At 47.4% G+C, this 18,188-nt stretch overlaps 2 protein-coding genes across 5 annotated transcripts in view; both read left to right on the forward strand.

Moving 5' to 3' along the window:
• Positions 1–18,188, forward strand: part of CLIC2 (chloride intracellular channel 2) — a 35,399-nt gene that overhangs the window by 10,168 nt on the left and 7,043 nt on the right. The window contains exons 2-5 of one of the 4 annotated variants that reach the window (XM_043974076.1): positions 7,962–7,977; positions 8,963–9,072; positions 14,252–14,377; positions 17,723–17,829. In XM_043974076.1, the coding sequence (XP_043830011.1) occupies positions 7,975–7,977; positions 8,963–9,072; positions 14,252–14,377; positions 17,723–17,829 (346 nt within the window). In that variant the 5' untranslated portion in view covers positions 7,962–7,974. Of the gene's footprint in view, positions 1–7,957; positions 7,978–8,962; positions 9,073–14,251; positions 14,378–17,722; positions 17,830–18,188 lie in introns of all 4 variants that reach the window. The other 3 variants (XM_043974075.1, XM_043974074.1, XM_043974077.1) reach the window with 3 other exon arrangements.
• LOC122733564 (polyadenylate-binding protein 1-like) lies at positions 996–3,448 on the forward strand. The gene has a single exon (XM_043974073.1). It carries the CDS (start codon positions 1,324–1,326, stop codon positions 3,223–3,225), a length of 1,902 nt encoding a protein of 633 aa, XP_043830008.1. The 5' UTR covers positions 996–1,323; the 3' UTR covers positions 3,226–3,448.

Raw genomic sequence — 18,188 nt, forward strand, 5'->3', positions numbered from 1 at the left:
GGAAGGAAGGAAGGAAAGAAAGAAAGAAAGAAAGAAAGAAAGAAAGAAAGAAAGAAAGAAAGAAAGAAAGAAAGAAAGAAAGAAAGAAAGAAAGAAAGAAAGAAACAAGCATTTATATAGCATTTACCATGTGCCAAGCAGTGAGCACTTTACAAATATTTTCTCATTTCAGCCTGGGAGCTGGGCACTATTATTATCCCCATTTCACAACTGAGGAAAATGAGGCAGAGAGAGGGGAAGTGATTTGCTCAGTCACACTGTTAGTTTGAGTCTGGATTTGATTAGTCTTCCTGACTCCAGGCCCAAGGCTTGGTATACTGCATCACTGTGATAAATATGGATGGATGGATGGATGGATGGATGGATGGATGGATGGATGGATGGATGGATGGATGGATGGGTATATCTGTATATATGTGTATATGTATATATATGTGTGTGTATGTGTGTATATATATACACACACATATATGCACACACACACACACACACACACACACAGAGAATAAACCATTCTGTCTGGGAATTGATCGGGGAGCTTCTGATCCATCAGCAGCCATTTACTAGGCGCCCATCAGGCCGTTAGATAAGCCTGGCGGTGCGTGCTGGGAGTGCAGGGTGTGTGCTCGGGTCCGAGCCCACATTTATTAGAGACCCCAACTGACAGCCACACTTGGTACGGACCCCCCCTCCCCCTCCTCCTCCCCATTTTAGGAATGGGCCACGGGGGGGGGGGGGTAGGGCCAGCCCAGCGGCCGGCTCCCGGGCAGGCCAGCACCATGGCCACCTCCCAGCTCCGAGGAGGCGGCCTCCGCTGCCGCAGCCCCCAGCGAGGGAGGGAGCGAGCGCGCGCGCAAGCCGCCCCTGGCCCTGTCGCCGCCCCTGCCGCCGCCCCCTCTGCCGCCGCCCCCTCTGCTGCGCCGCCGTGGAGCCGTTTTCTATTCCGATTGCGGTAGATTTTTGTCCCTCCGCGCTCGCCCTCTCTCCCCTCCCCCCGCCCAGCCCCCACCCCGGCTCCAGACTGCGGGCCCCCCACCCGTTCCTTTCCTCTTGCCGGAAAGCTCGCGGAGGCGGCTGCAGCAGCGGCGGCGGCGGCGGCAGCGGCGGCGGTGGTGGCAGCAGCCTGTGGCCCTTCTTCTTCCTCCTCCTCTTCCTCCTCCTCCTCTTCCTCCTTCTCATCCTCATCCTCCTCCTCTGCCACCTCCACCCCCTCCTTCTGCTCTTCCTCCACCTCCTCCTTCTCCTCCTCCTCCTCCTCCTCCTCCACCCCCCCCTTCTCCATCCTCATCTGGAGGCGGCGGCGGCGGCGGCGGCGGCGGCAAGATGCACCCCAGCGCCCCCAGCTACCCCACGGCCTCGCTGTACGTGGGGGACCTGCACCCCGAGGTGAGCGAGGCGATGCTGTACGAGAAATTCAGCCCGGCCGGGCCCATCCTCTCCATCCGCGTCTGCAGGGACATGATCACCCGGCGCTCCCTGGGCTACGCCTATGTCAACTTCCAGCAGCCGGCTGACGCCGAGCGAGCCCTGGAGACCATGAATTTCGATGTCATCAAGGGCAAGCCGGTGCGCATCATGTGGTCCCAGAGGGACCCCTCCCTCCGCAGAAGCGGCGTGGGCAACATCTTCATCAAAAACCTGGACAAATCCATTGATAATAAGGCTCTGTTTGATACCTTCTCTGCCTTTGGGAACATCCTCTCCTGTAAGGTGGTATGTGATGAGAATGGGTCCAAGGGCTATGGATTTGTCCACTTTGAGACCCGAGAGGCCGCCGAGAGGGCCATTGACAAGATGAACGGGATGCTTCTGAATGACCGCAAGGTCTTCGTGGGGCGCTTTAAATCCCGCAAGGAGAGAGAGGCAGAGATGGGGGCCAGGGCCAAGGAGTACACCAACGTGTACATCAAGAACTTTGGCGAGGACATGGACGATCTGAGGCTCAAGAGGCTCTTCGGTAAGTTTGGGCCGGCTTTAAGTGTCAGGGTGATGACTGATGAAAGCGGCACGTCCAGAGGGTTTGGCTTTGTGAACTTTGAGAGGCACGAGGATGCCCAAAAGGCTGTGGAAGAGATGAATGGCAAAGAACTGAATGGCAGAAAGATCTATGTGGGCCGGGCTCAGAAAAAGGGGGAGCGCCAGACGGAACTCAAGCGCAAATTTGAGCAGATGAAGCAGGACAGGATCACCAGGTACCAGGGGGTGAACCTGTATGTCAAAAACCTCGATGATGGCATCGACGACGAGCGCCTGCGCAAAGAGTTCTCCCCATTCGGGACCATCACCAGCGCCAAGGTGATGATGGAAGGGGGCCGCAGCAAAGGCTTTGGCTTCGTGTGTTTCTCCTCCCCGGAGGAAGCCACCAAAGCCGTCACCGAGATGAATGGCAGGATCGTGGCCACCAAGCCTTTGTACATCGCTCTAGCCCAGCGCAAAGAGGAGCGGCAGGCTCACCTCACCAACCAGTACATGCAGAGGATGGCCAGTGTCAGAGCCGTGCCCAACCCAGTGATCAACCCTTACCAGCCTCCTCCTTCGGGCTACTTCATGACAGCTCTTCCTCAGACTCAGAACCGGGCTGCCTACTACCCTGCTGGCCAGATCGCCCCTCTCAGACCCAGTCCTCGCTGGACTGCGCAGGGCGCCAGACCTCACCCGTTCCAGAACATGCCCGGTGCTATCCGCCCGGCGGCTCCTAGGCCACCATTCGGTACCATGAGGCCGCCTTCTTCCCAGGTGCCCCGAGTGCTGTCCGGTCGAGCGGCAAACGCATCCGCTCAGAACATGGGTGCCCGTCCGGCCGCCGGTGGCGGGGGTGGCCCTGCTGTCCGTTCTGTGCCACAGTACAAGTACGCTGCCGGGGTTCGCAATCCCCAGCAGCATCTCAACGCCCAGCCACAGGTTACCCTGCAGCAGCCTGCGGTTCACGTGCAAGGTCAGGAGCCTCTGACGGCTTCCATGTTGGCGTCCGCCCCTCCGCAGGAGCAGAAGCAGATGCTGGGCGAACGGCTGTTCCCGCTCATTCAGGCCATGCACCCTACCCTGGCTGGTAAAATCACCGGCATGTTGCTAGAAATCGACAACTCGGAGCTCCTCCACATGCTGGAGTCTCCCGAGTCTCTGCGTTCTAAGGTGGATGAGGCTGTGGCAGTGCTGCAAGCTCACCAGGCGAAAGAGGCCGCCCAGAAAGCTGTGAATAGTGCCCCCAACGTGCCTGCTGTTTAAAAGATGAGGGACCAGCCGTGGCACCTCAGCATCACCGAAGAAAAATGTCTATTGTGGGGGAAAAAAAAGAACATTGCAAACTAAAGAAAAAATGTAAAGAAAACTTTAAACTTGATGTACCAAGCAAATGCCAGGTCTAGCAAACTTAATGCTAGTCCTAGCTTACTTATTGATTTAAAAAAAAAAAAGGAAAATGGGAGGGAGGGAAAAACCCAAAAAAATAGTAAAATATAAAAACAAATTAATGTTGAATAGACGGGGTGGGGGTGGGGGTGAGGGTGGGGGTGGGGAATGGGGATTTTCAGCACAGTTGTTGTTGTTGTTCCGTCGTTTCAGTCGTGTCCGACTCTTTGTGACCCCATTGGGGGTTTTCTGGGCAAAGGTACTGGAGGGGTTTGTCATTTCCTTCTCCAGCTCATTTGACAGATGAGCAAACCGAAGCATTCCTGTCTTTAACTTTGTAATTCTTTATTGTAGAAAAGCTCAGAATATCACCACTGTTTTAGATAACAGAATTGGTAGCTGAGCAAGGAACCGTAACTTGAACTATAAACTTCTTGCTGTAATAAAAATTCCTTAAACAGTGAAAGAACAAGTGCCAATTAGTGCCCCCACTCACCCCACCCCAATTATAATTCCATAGCAAGAAGGGGGATAGAGCATCAAGTGCAGGGTTTGTTGTGGGTTGGTGCTTTTTTTGGTTTGTTTGTTTTTTTTGTTTTGTTTTGTCCTGTTTTTCCAGGCAAGGAGAGATCTGAGTGTTTGTAGGTGGAAGGGAATAAGGTAGAGAAGAAAGAGGCAAGCTGAAGATAGGACAGGAGGAGTAGACTGTGTGAGGTCAAGGTTCCTGAGAACCTCTCAGTAAAGCCCCAGTCTAGATGGCAGAGCAGGGATGAGAGGGTGGAGAGATTAGGGACTTGGAGAAGAGAAGGTTGGCAGTCGTCCAGTAACCACTATAGGCTAGTGTGCCAGGCAATCAATGAGAGATTAAAAGAAGAATTGGGAAGTAGTGACAAGGGACCAGGGTTTGGAAAGGAGTCCTGGAGAAAGTGGCTAATGAAACAGGCCTAAAGCAAGTATAGGCCCCTGAGAGTGAGCCTGAGGTTTGAGGTGTATCTCAACTCTGTGTCTGTTGAAAAGTGTGGTTTGGGAGGCCCCAACCAATGCTTCTTTTCCACTGTAACAAACTGGGGGTGGGGGGAGAGGGGGATGCTGCTCTGGGGAGACATAAACTCAAGACAAAGATATTTCACGGAACAGAATAGCAAGGATCTCTACTATGAGATTCCACAACACCAGGCAATAGACAAATGTGGGTTTAGCCTGGACATTGACAGGTATGGGAGATATACCTGATGCTTCTGGGGCCTGGGCCGCTTTCTCAGTAAAAGGACCGGGTCATCTCCCAGATGAGGTTGGTCCTGAGGCTTCTTCGTCTCCTGAGGCCGAAAAAGTGCAGCAGCGTGTATGGGGTTGTTGTTCCTGAGATTTGGCATTGTTCCCACTGCTCTGCAGGATTTCCTTCTGACCAAGCATTGCTGCCCTGGCAAATAACAGCGTGTGTTTTTATTAAATTGTTTCCTTTTAATAACATGGAGTAAATTTCTTTTGATCGCAGTTCTAGAGCATAGACATTAATGCCTGCATTAGCAGTGCCCCAGGCTGAGCTTTCTGCTTAGGCCTCAGGGCACCCAACATGGTTAGGAGGGTGCCAGCTTATTCAAACTCAATGGTGGGGGGGGGGCGCTCCTTGTGGATGGTGAGGTATCTGTGGAGACTCTACTTCCCTGGGCAGCCTCCAAAATCTTGACCTTCGTTAGAATGCATCCTGGTTGGGAAGTGACAAATGGCAAAATTTTTCTCCCACTCTTTGGGCACCATAGAAATGTTCTGGTTGCTGTTTAGGTCTGCCTCTGAATACCTGGTAAGATGGTCAGACACCACAAATATGTGGCTTGAGTTCTTTCTGTCTCATACCTCCAAGCTCCAGAGGCTTACCGATACCTCTACTCTCCAGAAAAGCAATATGGGGCAGGTGTTTTCCTTTGAATGCACCAAATACATCGCACACATCTTTCATTTATTTATTTGCTGCCATCTTAGGCTAGAGTAGAATCACTTCCATAGCAGCTGGGGAGGCCTACCTTGGCCCAAGTACCCAGAATCTGCCTGTAGTGTATGCATGGCTATCTATATGTACGCCTTTGGTGGCACCAACTGCTTTCATTTCCTTTCTATCTGATCACTTCCTGTCTACTTAGTCCTTCCTTACATAGCCCCACATCTGCCATTCTCTAAGCTCTGGGAAATGAGGTTTGAGTCCATTTTCTCTCCTTACAGACCAAGAAAGGGGGGGTGTCATTTTTCATAAGCAAGAGGGGAAAGCAGCATTAAGTGCAGGGTTTGGTGTTTTGTTGCTGCTGCTGCTGTTGTTGTCGCTGTTGTGGCTGTGTCGCTGTTGTTGTCGTCGTCGTGGTCGTTGTTGTTGTTTTTAAGAAAAGGTTCCTCTGAGTGTAGGTAGAAGGGAATAAGGTGTGACAAAAGAGGGAGAGAACAAAGACACAATAGGCCTGGGGAGTGTGAGAGCTCAAGGTTCCTGAGAATCTGTCAGTCAAACTCGAGTCCAGCTGACATCGATGGAGATGGGGGAGCCATTAGGTGATTCAACAGAGAAGTTTGGCGACGGACCAGGACCAGTAGCCTCGATTGGATGCTGTGCCAGGCAGTCAATGAGAGATTTCCAAAGGACCAGCCAACAATGGCAAAGTTGGCCAGCAGACTGGGAAGGCTTTAAGGAGGAAGCCGTCTCTGTGCTATGCATTTGGAGGGAGGAGGAACGCAGACGTTTGGGTATATGGAGGGGTGGGCCAGGGATACATGCATGGAAGTGTAGAGAATCATCTTAGGAGAAGAATGGACTGGATTCAGTGTGCTCATTTTCAGAGGTGGGAGGGGGTAATTGGTCTAGCCTATTTGCTCCCCACTATCTCAGAGCAAAAGATCTCTAAGTGAATGGTACATGAGGGAAATGAAAAGAGAACCATCCCAATAGAAAAAAAAAAAACCAAACCCCAGCCTTTGTAGACAGAGGACCTGGATTCCAATCCTAGCTCTGCTACTTCCTACCTACCTGCATGCTGTCTGGCAAGTCACCTGGCCTCTCTCTTGGCCTCAGTTTCCTCACCTACAGAATATGGGGCTAGGACTAGATGACTTCTTAGGTCTCTTTAGCCCTAGATCTATCATGCTACGCTATGCAAGGAAAAGGTGGACGACCACCTGTCAGGTATCAAGCAGTCAATCAATAAGCATTTATTAAAGACCTATCATATAGCAAGCACTTTTCCAGGGACTGGAAAAGTGCCTTTTCTCAAACAGCTTACATTCTGTCCAGGAAGCCAACATGAGTGGAACCCAGGGCTCAAGCCTATTTCAGGGTTGTCAAAAGTGAGCTTGGGAAAGGAGAAATCCTTGTCTTTCTGGCTTCCAGCTTCAAGATAGGTTACATGCACTTCCAAAATCTCTTCAGATAGAGGTACCTGGAGGGAGAGAAAGACTGAGGAGGAACATAGTGGAGCTGGCCCTCCATCACATCCCTGTTCCGAGCACTAATGGGGCACATTGGTGACCAGGGAATTTTCCCCTGGATGAGCTATCTCGTTCCCAGGGGGAGAACTCTTTCTTTCGGTGTGTTGTCTGGTATATTCTAATTAGTATAACTTCTCTGACTTTTTGCTATTGGGTCGGAGAACTGTGTTTATTTGCTATTTGCTCTATGTAATGGTCTTTTGTGTGACTAGCATGGGTGGGAAGGGGGTCAAGCCTTCAGATATACCTTAGGGTGGTGGTGTCAAACTCAAAAAAAGGAAGCCGCTAGTTGGTTAAAAAAGGCCCCTGTGGGCCACATATTGACTTAGTTTTAAAATGTAATGTTATCCATGTTTTATTGTAGTTTTAAAAAATATTTCCCAATTTCATTTTAATCTGGTTCAGCCTGTACTGAGCCTTGTGTTTGACACCTCTGGGTCATTAGGGGATGATGACCAGGAGTACACTTCAAACCTAAACAATTATTTCCCCTAGACTAATGGGAGTAGGCAATAGATATCGTTTTAGCCTGGCCCGCACTCTCTGAGGAGAGGGGAGACTCCAGAAATATCAATGACTCCCTTTGAGCCTAGACAGACCCTTGTGGACACACAGAACCTACGTGAGTAACACACGCATACCCTAGATATACATACAAATGGCTGGCTGGGAGAGCCTGCACATAGGTTTGTGGAACCAGAGGCCATGTCATCCATCAATCAGCTCCTCTACAACATGTAGAAACACAGCAGGATATATACGCAAGCATGAATTCTTTTCCCAAAGGACCGTCCCAGTAGGGCCTACCCAATACTTGTATTGTCAACCCCCCAATCAAGTCAAGCTGACAGATGACTAGGTAATAAGGCTGCCCTGGAAGCCAGGCAGGATGAAGAGTGGCCTAAACCCTCTGCATCTGGCATCCGAACTCATGCAAGCGAAACTGCTCTTTTCAGAGGTCCCAACCATGTCAATGGCTAAAGCTAATGACCTTTTCTCAGCTTCTCCACAGCCTTTGACACTATCGATCACCCTCTTCCCCTAGATACTCTCCCGCTTCTCTCTGACACTGCTCTCTCTCTCTCCTGGTTCTCCTCCTACCTGTCGGACTGCTCCTCCTCTGTCTCCTTTGCTGGATCTTCAGCTAGGTCGTGCCCAGTAATGGTGAGTATCTCCCCAATCTGGCCTGGCCCTCTTCCTTTAGATGACCTTAGTTCCCATCCTCTCTATGAAAATGACTTCCTTCCTTTTTAAGCTCTGCCATCTCTCCCTACTTCCAGGCTCACCTCTCCAACAGAACATCCCTCAGACCCTCCTCTCTTCTGAACAAGCCTTCTATTAGCACCAAGACTCCCAGCAAGCCCCCGGGCACCCAGGCTGGCAACCTTGCTAACATTCTCCATTCCTCACATTTCCAGCCACTTGTCTTATACCTTTGTGCTAGCTCTCCTCCAATACTGCCACCACTATGGCTCATGCTCTTGTTGCCCTCTGCCTGAACTGCTGCTGCTGCTGCTGCTGCTGGGTTTCCCTACCTTGAGTCTTGTTCTGCTTCAGCCCAAAGTGTTGATCTGAGCAGGCCCCTCTCCTACTCAATAAACTCCAGTGGTTCCCTCTTACCCCCAGCACTAAATATACAATCCTCTGCTTGGCTGTGGAATCTTTTCATAACCTGGCCCTCTCCTCCCTCACCTTCCATTCACATGTGACCCTCTAGCTCTTCGCTGACTGGCCCCCATTCCTGCCTTGCTCTCCTCCTCACCTCCACCTCCCGACTTCCCTGGCTCCCACCCAGCTCAGATCCTTTCCTCTCCCCTCCACCCTAGTACCACGACCTTGCCTCCCAGAATACCTTTCATTTACCCTGTCTCCATCGTATTTGCACATAGTTGTTTGTGTGTTGTCTCCCCAGTTGGAACCTGAGCTCCTCCAAGTTGGATGCCATCTTGGCCTTGCTTTGTATCCCCTGTGATTAGCACAGGCCAGGCATGTAGTAAGCCACTTAACAGGTGCTTATGGGTTTAACTCATCATTTGGGATTACCTTGGCTACCTTCTCTATTTTAAACATGAAAACAAGATTGTGGAGTTTCTTTTTTCTCCACTTCCAGCTAAAGATATCTTCTGTTTCCTTTTCCATCCCTTGACAGGCTGGTTTTGATGGGGAGAGCATTGGGAATTGTCCCTTTTGCCAACGCCTCTTCATGGTCCTCTGGTTGAAAGGAGTCAAGTTCAATGTGACAACTGTTGACATGACCAGGTGAGACAAAGCAGGGCCCAAGCTTGAACGAGACGGCTGGGAAGGTGCACCTCAACCTGTGCTTGTCCCAGTTACAACTGGCTTGGGAGAACGCCATCACGTCGTCCTACCCCGACCTCTCAGGCTCAGCCAGCGATGATCTAGCACGTGACTCGACCTTCGCTTTGGGTGGGACTTAGAGCGACACTTGACATTCACTCATTAAAACAGGCAAAGGCCTCTTTTACTATAATATATAGATGTTAAAAGGGATCTGGAGTCTAGGATAAGGGACTTGACTTAGAGACAGTTTTTCAGTTATTTCTGACTCTTCATAACCCTGTGGACCTATGTGCTTAGGGTTTTCTTGGGAAAGATACTGGAGCAGTTTGCCGTTTCCTTCTCCAGTGGCAAACAGAGGTTAAGTGACTTGTCCAAGGTCACACCTCTAGGAAGTTTCTGAGCCTTCTTGACTCCACGCCTAGTACTCTAGCCACTTGACCACACATCAACATAGAGCCAGGAATATCTGGGTTCAAATCCTTTCTCTGACACAAAGACCCTGGGCTAATCACTTAAGCCCTCAGTGTCCTGGGAAGTCTCTAAAACAAGCTTCCTCTATTAAGTGTTCAGGCTGTGCCCAGGAATGTGTTAAGTGAATTTGCACTGAAATCAGAGGTCTGCCCTCACCCGCTATAGTAGCCACTAGAAAATTAGACAGTGTGCAACATGAAGCATATGAAGAAACATGTTCAATTATTTTTTTTTGATGAGTCAATTGGGGTTAAGTGACTTGCCCAGGGTCACACAGTGTCAAGTGTCTGAGGCTGGATTTGAACTCAGGTCCTTCTGACTCCAGGGCCGGTGCTCTATCCACTTTGACACCTAGCTGCCCCCAACATGTTCAGTTATTGAAGTTTCCATCCCACCCCATGCCAATGTCAAGCCTTTCTTGATTCCCCCAACTGTCAGTGCCCTCCCTCCCAAACTACATTGTACTTAATGTCTGTATGTAACATATTGATTTCCTTTCTATTTATGCCATGTCCATTTGTACATGTCCTTGTTACCTCTTTGGACCATAAGCTCCTTGCAAGTAGGAATTGTGCTTCTATCCATCCCTAGCACGCACTTAGCCCAGTGCCTGGCTCATAGTAGGTGCTGACATATTGCTTAATTGATCTGGGAATAGAGATCAATGGCACATGCCTATTAGTGTGCCTTTTACAAGGTTGTTATGAGGCTGAAATGAAATCTTGCATAAATTGGGAAAAACCCAATGGCCATCTCTGCCCGTGAATCCCCTCTACAGCAAATGGCTAGCAGCTCCGCCCCTGCTCCAAGGTCTCTGTTCAGTAAGTTATCCATATCTATCTTCACTCTCCAAGTTCAGTTGGAATACCTTTTAAGGACAAATTCAGGGGCAGCTAGGTGGTGCAGTGGATAAAGCACCAGCCATGGATTCAAGAGGACCTGAGTTCAAATCTGGCCTCAGACACTTGACACTTACTAGCTGTGTCACTTAACCCTCATTGCCCTGAAAAAAAAAAAAAAAGGACAAATTCACCTCATGCACCCAGTATAGGGGCTTAGGGGTTTTCAGCTCCTATACCAGGGTACTGGCCTCATAGTCTTCTGGCCTACCATTTCATCCATTTTTATGCACTGCTTCCCCAAGGCTCTCCAAGACCCCCTTTGAGGAGCAAATTGTGCCAGGATCATTGCATACTACTTTGGCAGATTATGTCTTCAAATCTACTTTGGCCCAAGCCAAGAAGAAAAAAGTCATTTAAAAAGATAGCCCAGGGGCAGCTAGGTGGTGCAGTGGATAAAGCACGAGCCATGGAGTCAGGAGGACCTGAGTTCAAATCTGACCTCAGACACTTGACACTTACTAGCTGTGTGACCCTGGGCAAGTCATTTAACCCTCACTGCCTCACTAAAAAAAAGATGGCCCAGTAATTAGGGGGAAAGAAAATATTAAATAAAAAATTAAGGGGGCAGCTAGGTGGAGCAGTGGATAGAGCACCAGCCCTGGAGTCAGGAGTACCTGAGTTCAAATCCGGCCTCAGACACTTAACACTTACTAGCTGTGTGACCCTGGGCAAGTCACTTAACCCCCAAATGCCTCACTAAAAAATAAAAAAAATAAAAAAATAAAAAATAAAAAATTAAAAGATAGCACAGATTAAATATGTATTATTATCTTGTCTGGTCATCACAGCCATCCTGAGGTATAGGCACTCTCATTACCCTCATTTTGCAGATGAGACAACTGAGGGTGACACAACTGGTCCAGGTGTATGACTCAGGAATAGGAGTCAGCTTTTCCTGATAGCCACCACATTGAGCTGTTTGGCTGCATATTAAGTTATACCTCTCTGACTGCTTCCACTACTTGCATCCTTCTTTTTTTAAAATCCCTCTTAGTTTGACTTCTCCCATGTGTGTTCTCATTTGTATTCTGGTTTTTCACGTGCATATCATGTTCCCCTAATAGATTATACATTCCTTGAGGACTTTTAAAATAATTCTTTTTCATCTTACTATCTCCCATGCCTAGTATATAACAGGCACTCAAGAAATAATTTTTGAATTCAATCAAACCCCACAGGAAAGAAGATGGATCACCTACCAAATTCTGATTACTGTCTAAGGTCCACTACAACTTTATGTTATCTAATTTTAACTAGGCACTCTTAACTGGGATTTCAAGGCAATTCTCTCAAATCAATTCACTAGTTCAATGATGATCCTGGCACAAATAACAGGAAGACTGCACTTCAGCCCTCACAGGGAGGTTTGGGGAGCCTGTGGTTACAAGGACACCCAGAGGAGCTATTGCAAACCTTGCCTCTCCTGAAGCTTCCCATTGCACCCCATTCTCCTACCTGAAGACCTAGAATCATACTCTACCAAATGGAGACCAGTCAATGGGCTCCCCATTTTCTCTTCTTCATCATCTCCCATAACTCTTTTGTCTTCCTCCATTATCTCCTTTATTCTGGTCTCTGGTCTCTGACCCTTTTTTCAAAATAGTTTTTTATTTTATTTCCAATTACATGTAAAGATAGTTTTCAATATTCATTTGTTTGTTTGTTTGTTGTTGGTTTTTTGTGGGGCAATGAGGGTTAAGTGACTTGTCCAAGGTCACACAGCTAGTAAGTGTGAAATGTCTGAGGTCGGATTTGAACTCAGGTCCTCCTGAATCTAGGGCCAGTGCTCTATCCACTGTGCCACCTAGCTGCCCCTCCCTGCTATTACTTTTTTTTTTTTTTGCAGGGCAATAGGGGTTAAGTGACTTGCCCAGAGTCACACAACTAGTAAGTGTCAAGTGTCTGAGGTCGGATTTGAACTCAGGTCCTCCTGAATCTAGGGCCAGTGCTCTATTCACTGCGCCACCTAGCTGCCCCTGCTATTACTTTTTTTGAGGCAATTGGGGTTAAGTGACTTGCCCAGGGCCACCTAGCTGCCCTCCTGCCTTTACTTTTAAGATCAAGTATAAAATCTTCCCTTTAGTTTTGAAAACCTTGACACCTTGGCCTTTTCCTACTTTGCCAGTCTTCTTAAATTCCCTCGCAGGCACTCTGTGATCCAGCAACACTGTCCTCGTTCCTCAAATAAACGCTCCCTCTCGTGACTCTGGGCATTTTCTGTCACTGTCCCCCAAATGAGAACATTCTCCCTCCTCACCTCTGCCTCTTGGTTCTCCCGGCTCCCTTCAGGTCCCACCTTCAATGGAAACCTTTCCCAATTCCTCTTCATTCTACTGCCTTCCATCTTTTTTTTTTTTTGTGGGGCAATGGGGGGTTAAGTGACTTGCCCAGGGTCACACAGCTAGTAAGTATCAAGTATCTAAATCCAGATTTGAACTCAGATACTCCTGAATCCAGGGCCGGTGCTTTATCCACTGTGCCACCTAGCTGCCCCTACTGCCTTCCATCTTAATTATTTCCAGGGAAGCCAGCCTAGCTTGTTTATATGTTTGCATGTTGTCTCCCCCATTAGACTGTGAGCTCCTCGAGGGCAGGGACTGGTTCTGGCTTTCTTTGTATCTCTAGCACTGGCACATAGTAAGTGCTTAATGGGTGCTTGTTGACCCATTGGGTGATTATCTGCCTTCTGACAGATGTCCACAAAGAGTAGAATTGGCCAAAAGGGGAGGTAAAGGGACAGGATAATTTATGAACAGGATAACCAGCTCTCAACAAGTGGCCATCAGTTTTCTTTATTTGAATGAAATCCTTGACCTTCTCTTATCCCCTTTTTTTTGCTTTTCTTTTCTTTTTGTTTTGACGGGGCAATGAAGGTTAAGTGACTTGCTCAGGGTCACACAGCTAGTGTCAAGGGTCTGAGGCTGGATTTGAACTCAGGTTCTCCTGAATCCAAGGCCAGTGCTTTATCCACTGTGCCACCTAGATGCCCCGATCTTCTCTTATCCCTGAGTAGGTAGGCCTCATCATTTGTTGCTCTCATGTCATAATCTGTAATCTCCTTAGGTAACATGAAAGTGGCTTCTCTCGTAGGTGTCTAAACCACTGGTACCAAACTCAAATAGAAATGGCTTCCTGGGGCAGCTAGGCGGTGTAGTGGATAAAGCACCGGCCCTGGAGTCAGGAATACCTGAGTTCAAATCCAGCATCAGATACTTGATACTTACTAGCTGTGTGACCCTGGGCAAGTCACTTAACCCCACTTGCCTCACCAAAAAAAAAAAGAAAGAAAGAAAGAAAGAAAGAAAGAAAGAAAGAAAGAAAGAAAGAAAGAAAGAAAGAAAGAAAGAAAGAAAGAAAGAAAGAAATGGCTTCCTGCAGGTCTTATTTTGACTTAGAAAATCACAAATTAACATGATGTATTGGCGCTGGGTCTGGAGTCAGGAAGACCTGAATTCAAATCTGGCCTCAGACACTGACGGAAAAGTCACTTCACCCTGTTTGCCTCAGTTTCCTCATATGTAAAATGATCTGGACAAGGAAATGACAAACCACTCTAGTATCTTTGCCAAGAAAACCCCAAATGAGGTCATGGAGAGTTGGACATGACAGAATGGCAACTGTGTTTTATTGCGTTTTTATTTATTTTGTTAAACATTTCCCAATTACATTTTCTGGTTGCCACTGCAGGAGGAATTTTGTTGCTGCATGCACCTGGGTGAGTCTGACCCCTTTGGTCAATAACCCTTTCTTTCCAATCCCTCTAGGAAACCTATAGAGCTGAAAGAATTAGCCCCAGGATCCAGTCCTCCTTTCTTGTTGTTTAACAAGGAACTGAAGACAGACTTCATTAAAATCGAGGAGTTTCTAGAGCAGGTCCTGGCTCCTCCAAGGTACAGAACTTTTTTCCTCCTTCACTGGCAAAAGTGGATCAATTGAATTTGCTCTTCCATTTGTTCACCCTCAAAACCTCTGACTCATTTCCAGGACTGTGGAGTGTGGGGGCCAGACCTCTCTTTCATTCTCTCGAGGAGAATCTTGTCAATCACCATTCATTTCCCCAAAGACTCTGCTGATTTGTCTTATCCAGAGAGCTTGAGGAAGAGTAGGGGCTGGACTGATCCATTTGGGGTATTTCTAATCAGCCCAGTGGTCACAGTAAGGTGGGGCAGACCTACTTTAATCTGAGAGTTTTAGGTTTTTACAACTTGAGGCAGGGATGCTCTTCCTGTGATAGGCCTTTGTAAATAGCCAGACCCTTCTATCCAACTTGGCTTTGCCCTGAAGACACTACATAGGCAACTGTCCTTTGCACAGTGTACACTTCTACCACTGGTTTGTCTTTCCACAGCTACATGAAAGCTGTGGGCTGTCTCCCAGAAGGATGGCCTTCCTGTTACCATTACCTTCCAAATGGAAGTTCCCTCAGAGGTGAATGCCCAAACTGTTCTAGTTTCCCTCACCACAGGGACATTCTCCTTTCCTTCTGGTTGACCTTAGCACCTGGCTTATGTATGGCCTGCCTCTCTTCCCCAGCCTTCTAACAGCCTCACCTCCCATTTCCTGAATGTGTTTAGTTCCTCTAGTTCAAGCCTTTATAAACTTTTTCTGTGTCATGGGCCCCTTTGGCAGGCAGTCTGAGAACCCTTTGGACACCTTCCAGAAACATGTTTTTAAATGCCTAAAATAAAATAATTGCAATTATAAGGGAAACCAATTATAGCAAAATATAGTTATCAATATATACATGTACATATATATGTATTTATCCATGCATCCATATATTTATATCTATCCTCTATCTCTATCACCATCTCTCTCTAGCCATCCATCCATATATATCTATATCTATTGATTTATTATTTATTTTTATTTTGGGGGGTAGGGCAGTGAGGGTTAAGTGACTTGCCCAGGGTCATGCAGCTAGCAAGTGTCAAGTATCTGAGGCTGGATTTGAACTCAGGTCCTCCTGAATCCAGGGCCAGTGTTTTATCTACTGTACCATTTAGCTGCCCCCCATATCTATATCTATATCTAAATCTCTCTCTTCATCTCTATCTGTCCATCTATATATCTATCTATGTATATAAATCTATCTATCCATCCATCTATATCTATATCTATGTCTATGTCTGTCTATGTCTCTGTCTCTGTCTCTGTCTCTGTCTCTGTCTCTGTCTCTCTCTCTCTCTCTGTCTCTCTCTCTCTCTCTCTATCTAGTTTATCTAAACCAAGTTCCCACACAGATCCCAAGTTAAGAAGCCCTGCCCTAGATGCAATCTACCTCAACTACCTCCAGGGCAAAACACACTCAAGACCTGAGTCACCACCTGAAACTACTTCACTTTGAAGATCCTGAACTCTCAGATGGCCATCTCTGATCCTAAGCTTTCCGACCTCCTACTTGTCCCACCTCCTCCCTCCTTACGAGCCTGCCCCTCCTCATCTTTGTGGTGTCCCAAGTGCCCCCATCCCAGTATGTTGTCTTTCTTTAGCATCATTGCCTTCCCAGCACAGTTTGGCCCTTGTAAATCTGCCATCTCCTCCCACATGTCCTATCTCTTTGGGTTCCCACGCTGGAAAGCCACAACTCTGGGTCTTTCTTTTTTTTTTTTTTTTTAGTGAGGCAATTGGGGTTAAGTGACTTGCCTAGGGTCACACAGCTAGTAAGTGTTAAGTGTCTGAGGCTGGATTTGAACTCAGGTATTCCTGACTCCAGGGCCGGTGCTCTATCCACTGCACTACCTGGCTGCCCCAGGCCTTTGTTACTGAACACTTTCTGTGCTCCTTCAGAGTTTTTGAGCACACAGGAGAAAATCAGGAAGTTGTTCACTAAATCTATGTGCCATCGAACCTCAGCTAAGACCTCATGATTGCTGACTGATCCTTTTATTCATCTTGGATTTATTCCCTATCATATTGTTTCCCATCTGGGTATTCCCAACTTAATCCATCTCCCCTCAGACCCTTACTGGCTGTGTGACCCTGGACAAGTCACTTAACCCCGATTACCTCAAACATCTGGGGCCATCTCCAGTCGTCCTGATGAATAGCTTGCCACTGGATCCAGATGGTTCTGGAGGAAAGAGTGGCTCAGCTGGTTACCTTACACAGCCTTCCCTCACTTCAATCCAACTCACTGCAAGTTATGATGTAACCCCCAACCCCCTTTGTCACAGTCTTCTTCAAGAATGAAGGACAGGGGCAGCTAGGTGGTACAGTGGATAGAGCACTGGCCCTGGATTCAGGAGGACCTGATTTCAAATCCAGCCCCAGACACTTAACACTTACTAGCTGTGTGACCCTGGGCAAGTCACTTAACCCCAATTGCCTCCCAAAAAAAAGAATGAAGGACAAACCCAAGATAGTTCCAAGGGACTCATGATGGAAAATGCTCTCCAAATACAGAAAAAAAAGAACTGCGGAATCTAGATGCAGGTTGAACCATGCTATTTCTATTGTTTTTGTTGTTGTTTTTCTTTTTTGAGGTTTTTCCTTTTTGCTCTGATTCTTCTCTTATAACATGACTAATGCAGAAATACGTTTAATGTGATTGTACATATATAACCTATGTCAGATTACCTGCTGTCTTGGGGAGGGGCGAGGGAGGGGAGGGAGGGAGAAAAAATTGAAACTAGAAATCTTATAAAAACAAATGTTGCAAACTCTCTACATGTAACTGGAAAATAATTAAATACTATTATGGGGGAAAAAGAATGAAGGACAAACAACAGCAAGTCCCTCTGTCCTCAAGACTCAGCCCCAATTCTCTGTGACTCTTTTCGATAATGTTCCCCCTTACTTTGTTTAGATTGTGGCCATCCCGTATGTGCTCTCTCATTCCTCTGCCTTTCTACCTTGAGACCTCTCTATCTTGACCTAGCCTGTCTTCCATCTTTCTAGTTTCTGAGAATGAGGTGGGCTGGTTTGGGGACTGAATTCCCATGTATGATATCAATTCTATGGGGAAAATGCCTTCTTCAGGGCTGGAGAAACAGACTGAACTCAGCAATAAGGTGGAGCAGGCCCTAAGTGAACACACAGATAAATGGGCTCTGTTTACAAAGTCCCCAAAACAGAAGGAATGATTTGGGGGCCTGTCCCAGTGGACTGTAGGAGTTGTGATGAACAGCCAATAGACATGTTGTTTGGGTTCATCGTTGCTCTAAAACTCAGGTGGATAAACTTGCTGATTGGACTAAAGTCTATTTGGGTGCATATCGTTTTGTTCTCCTAAGGTATCCGCGTCTGAGTCCCAAGTATATGGAGTCCTTTGATGTGGGCTGTGACATCTTTGCCAAGTTTTCTGCATACATTAAGAACACACAAAAGGATACCAATAAACGTAAGACACATTTTTTTCCTATCTGCTCTCTTAGGTTCCAGGGTTTTTGTGGTTGCTTAGTCATTTTTTTCAGTCATGTCCACTCTTCATGATCCCATATGGGGATTTTTGGGGGCAGATACCAGAGCAGTTTGCCATTTCCTTCTGAGGAACTGAGGTAAACAAGGCAAATGACTTGCTCAGGGTCACACAGCTATTAAGCTGGATTTGAACTCAGGTCTTCCTAATCCAGGCCCAGCACTCTATCCAGTAGGCCATCTAGTTGTCCATTAGATTCTAGAGTACTAATCACTGTAGCATATATGTAGAATGGAATCGTTCTTCTGGGATAATTATTCCCCTATGTCTCAGTTCAAATA

Source organism: Dromiciops gliroides, chromosome X, assembly GCF_019393635.1.
Source record: "Dromiciops gliroides isolate mDroGli1 chromosome X, mDroGli1.pri, whole genome shotgun sequence".
In the NCBI taxonomy this organism is placed as follows: Eukaryota; Metazoa; Chordata; class Mammalia; order Microbiotheria; family Microbiotheriidae; genus Dromiciops; species Dromiciops gliroides.

What these genes read in the sequence shown, in the direction of transcription:
- LOC122733564 (XM_043974073.1), top strand. Translation starts at nt 1,324, where the DNA reads ATGCACCCCAGCGCCCCCAGCTACCCCACGGCCTCGCTGTACGTGGGG.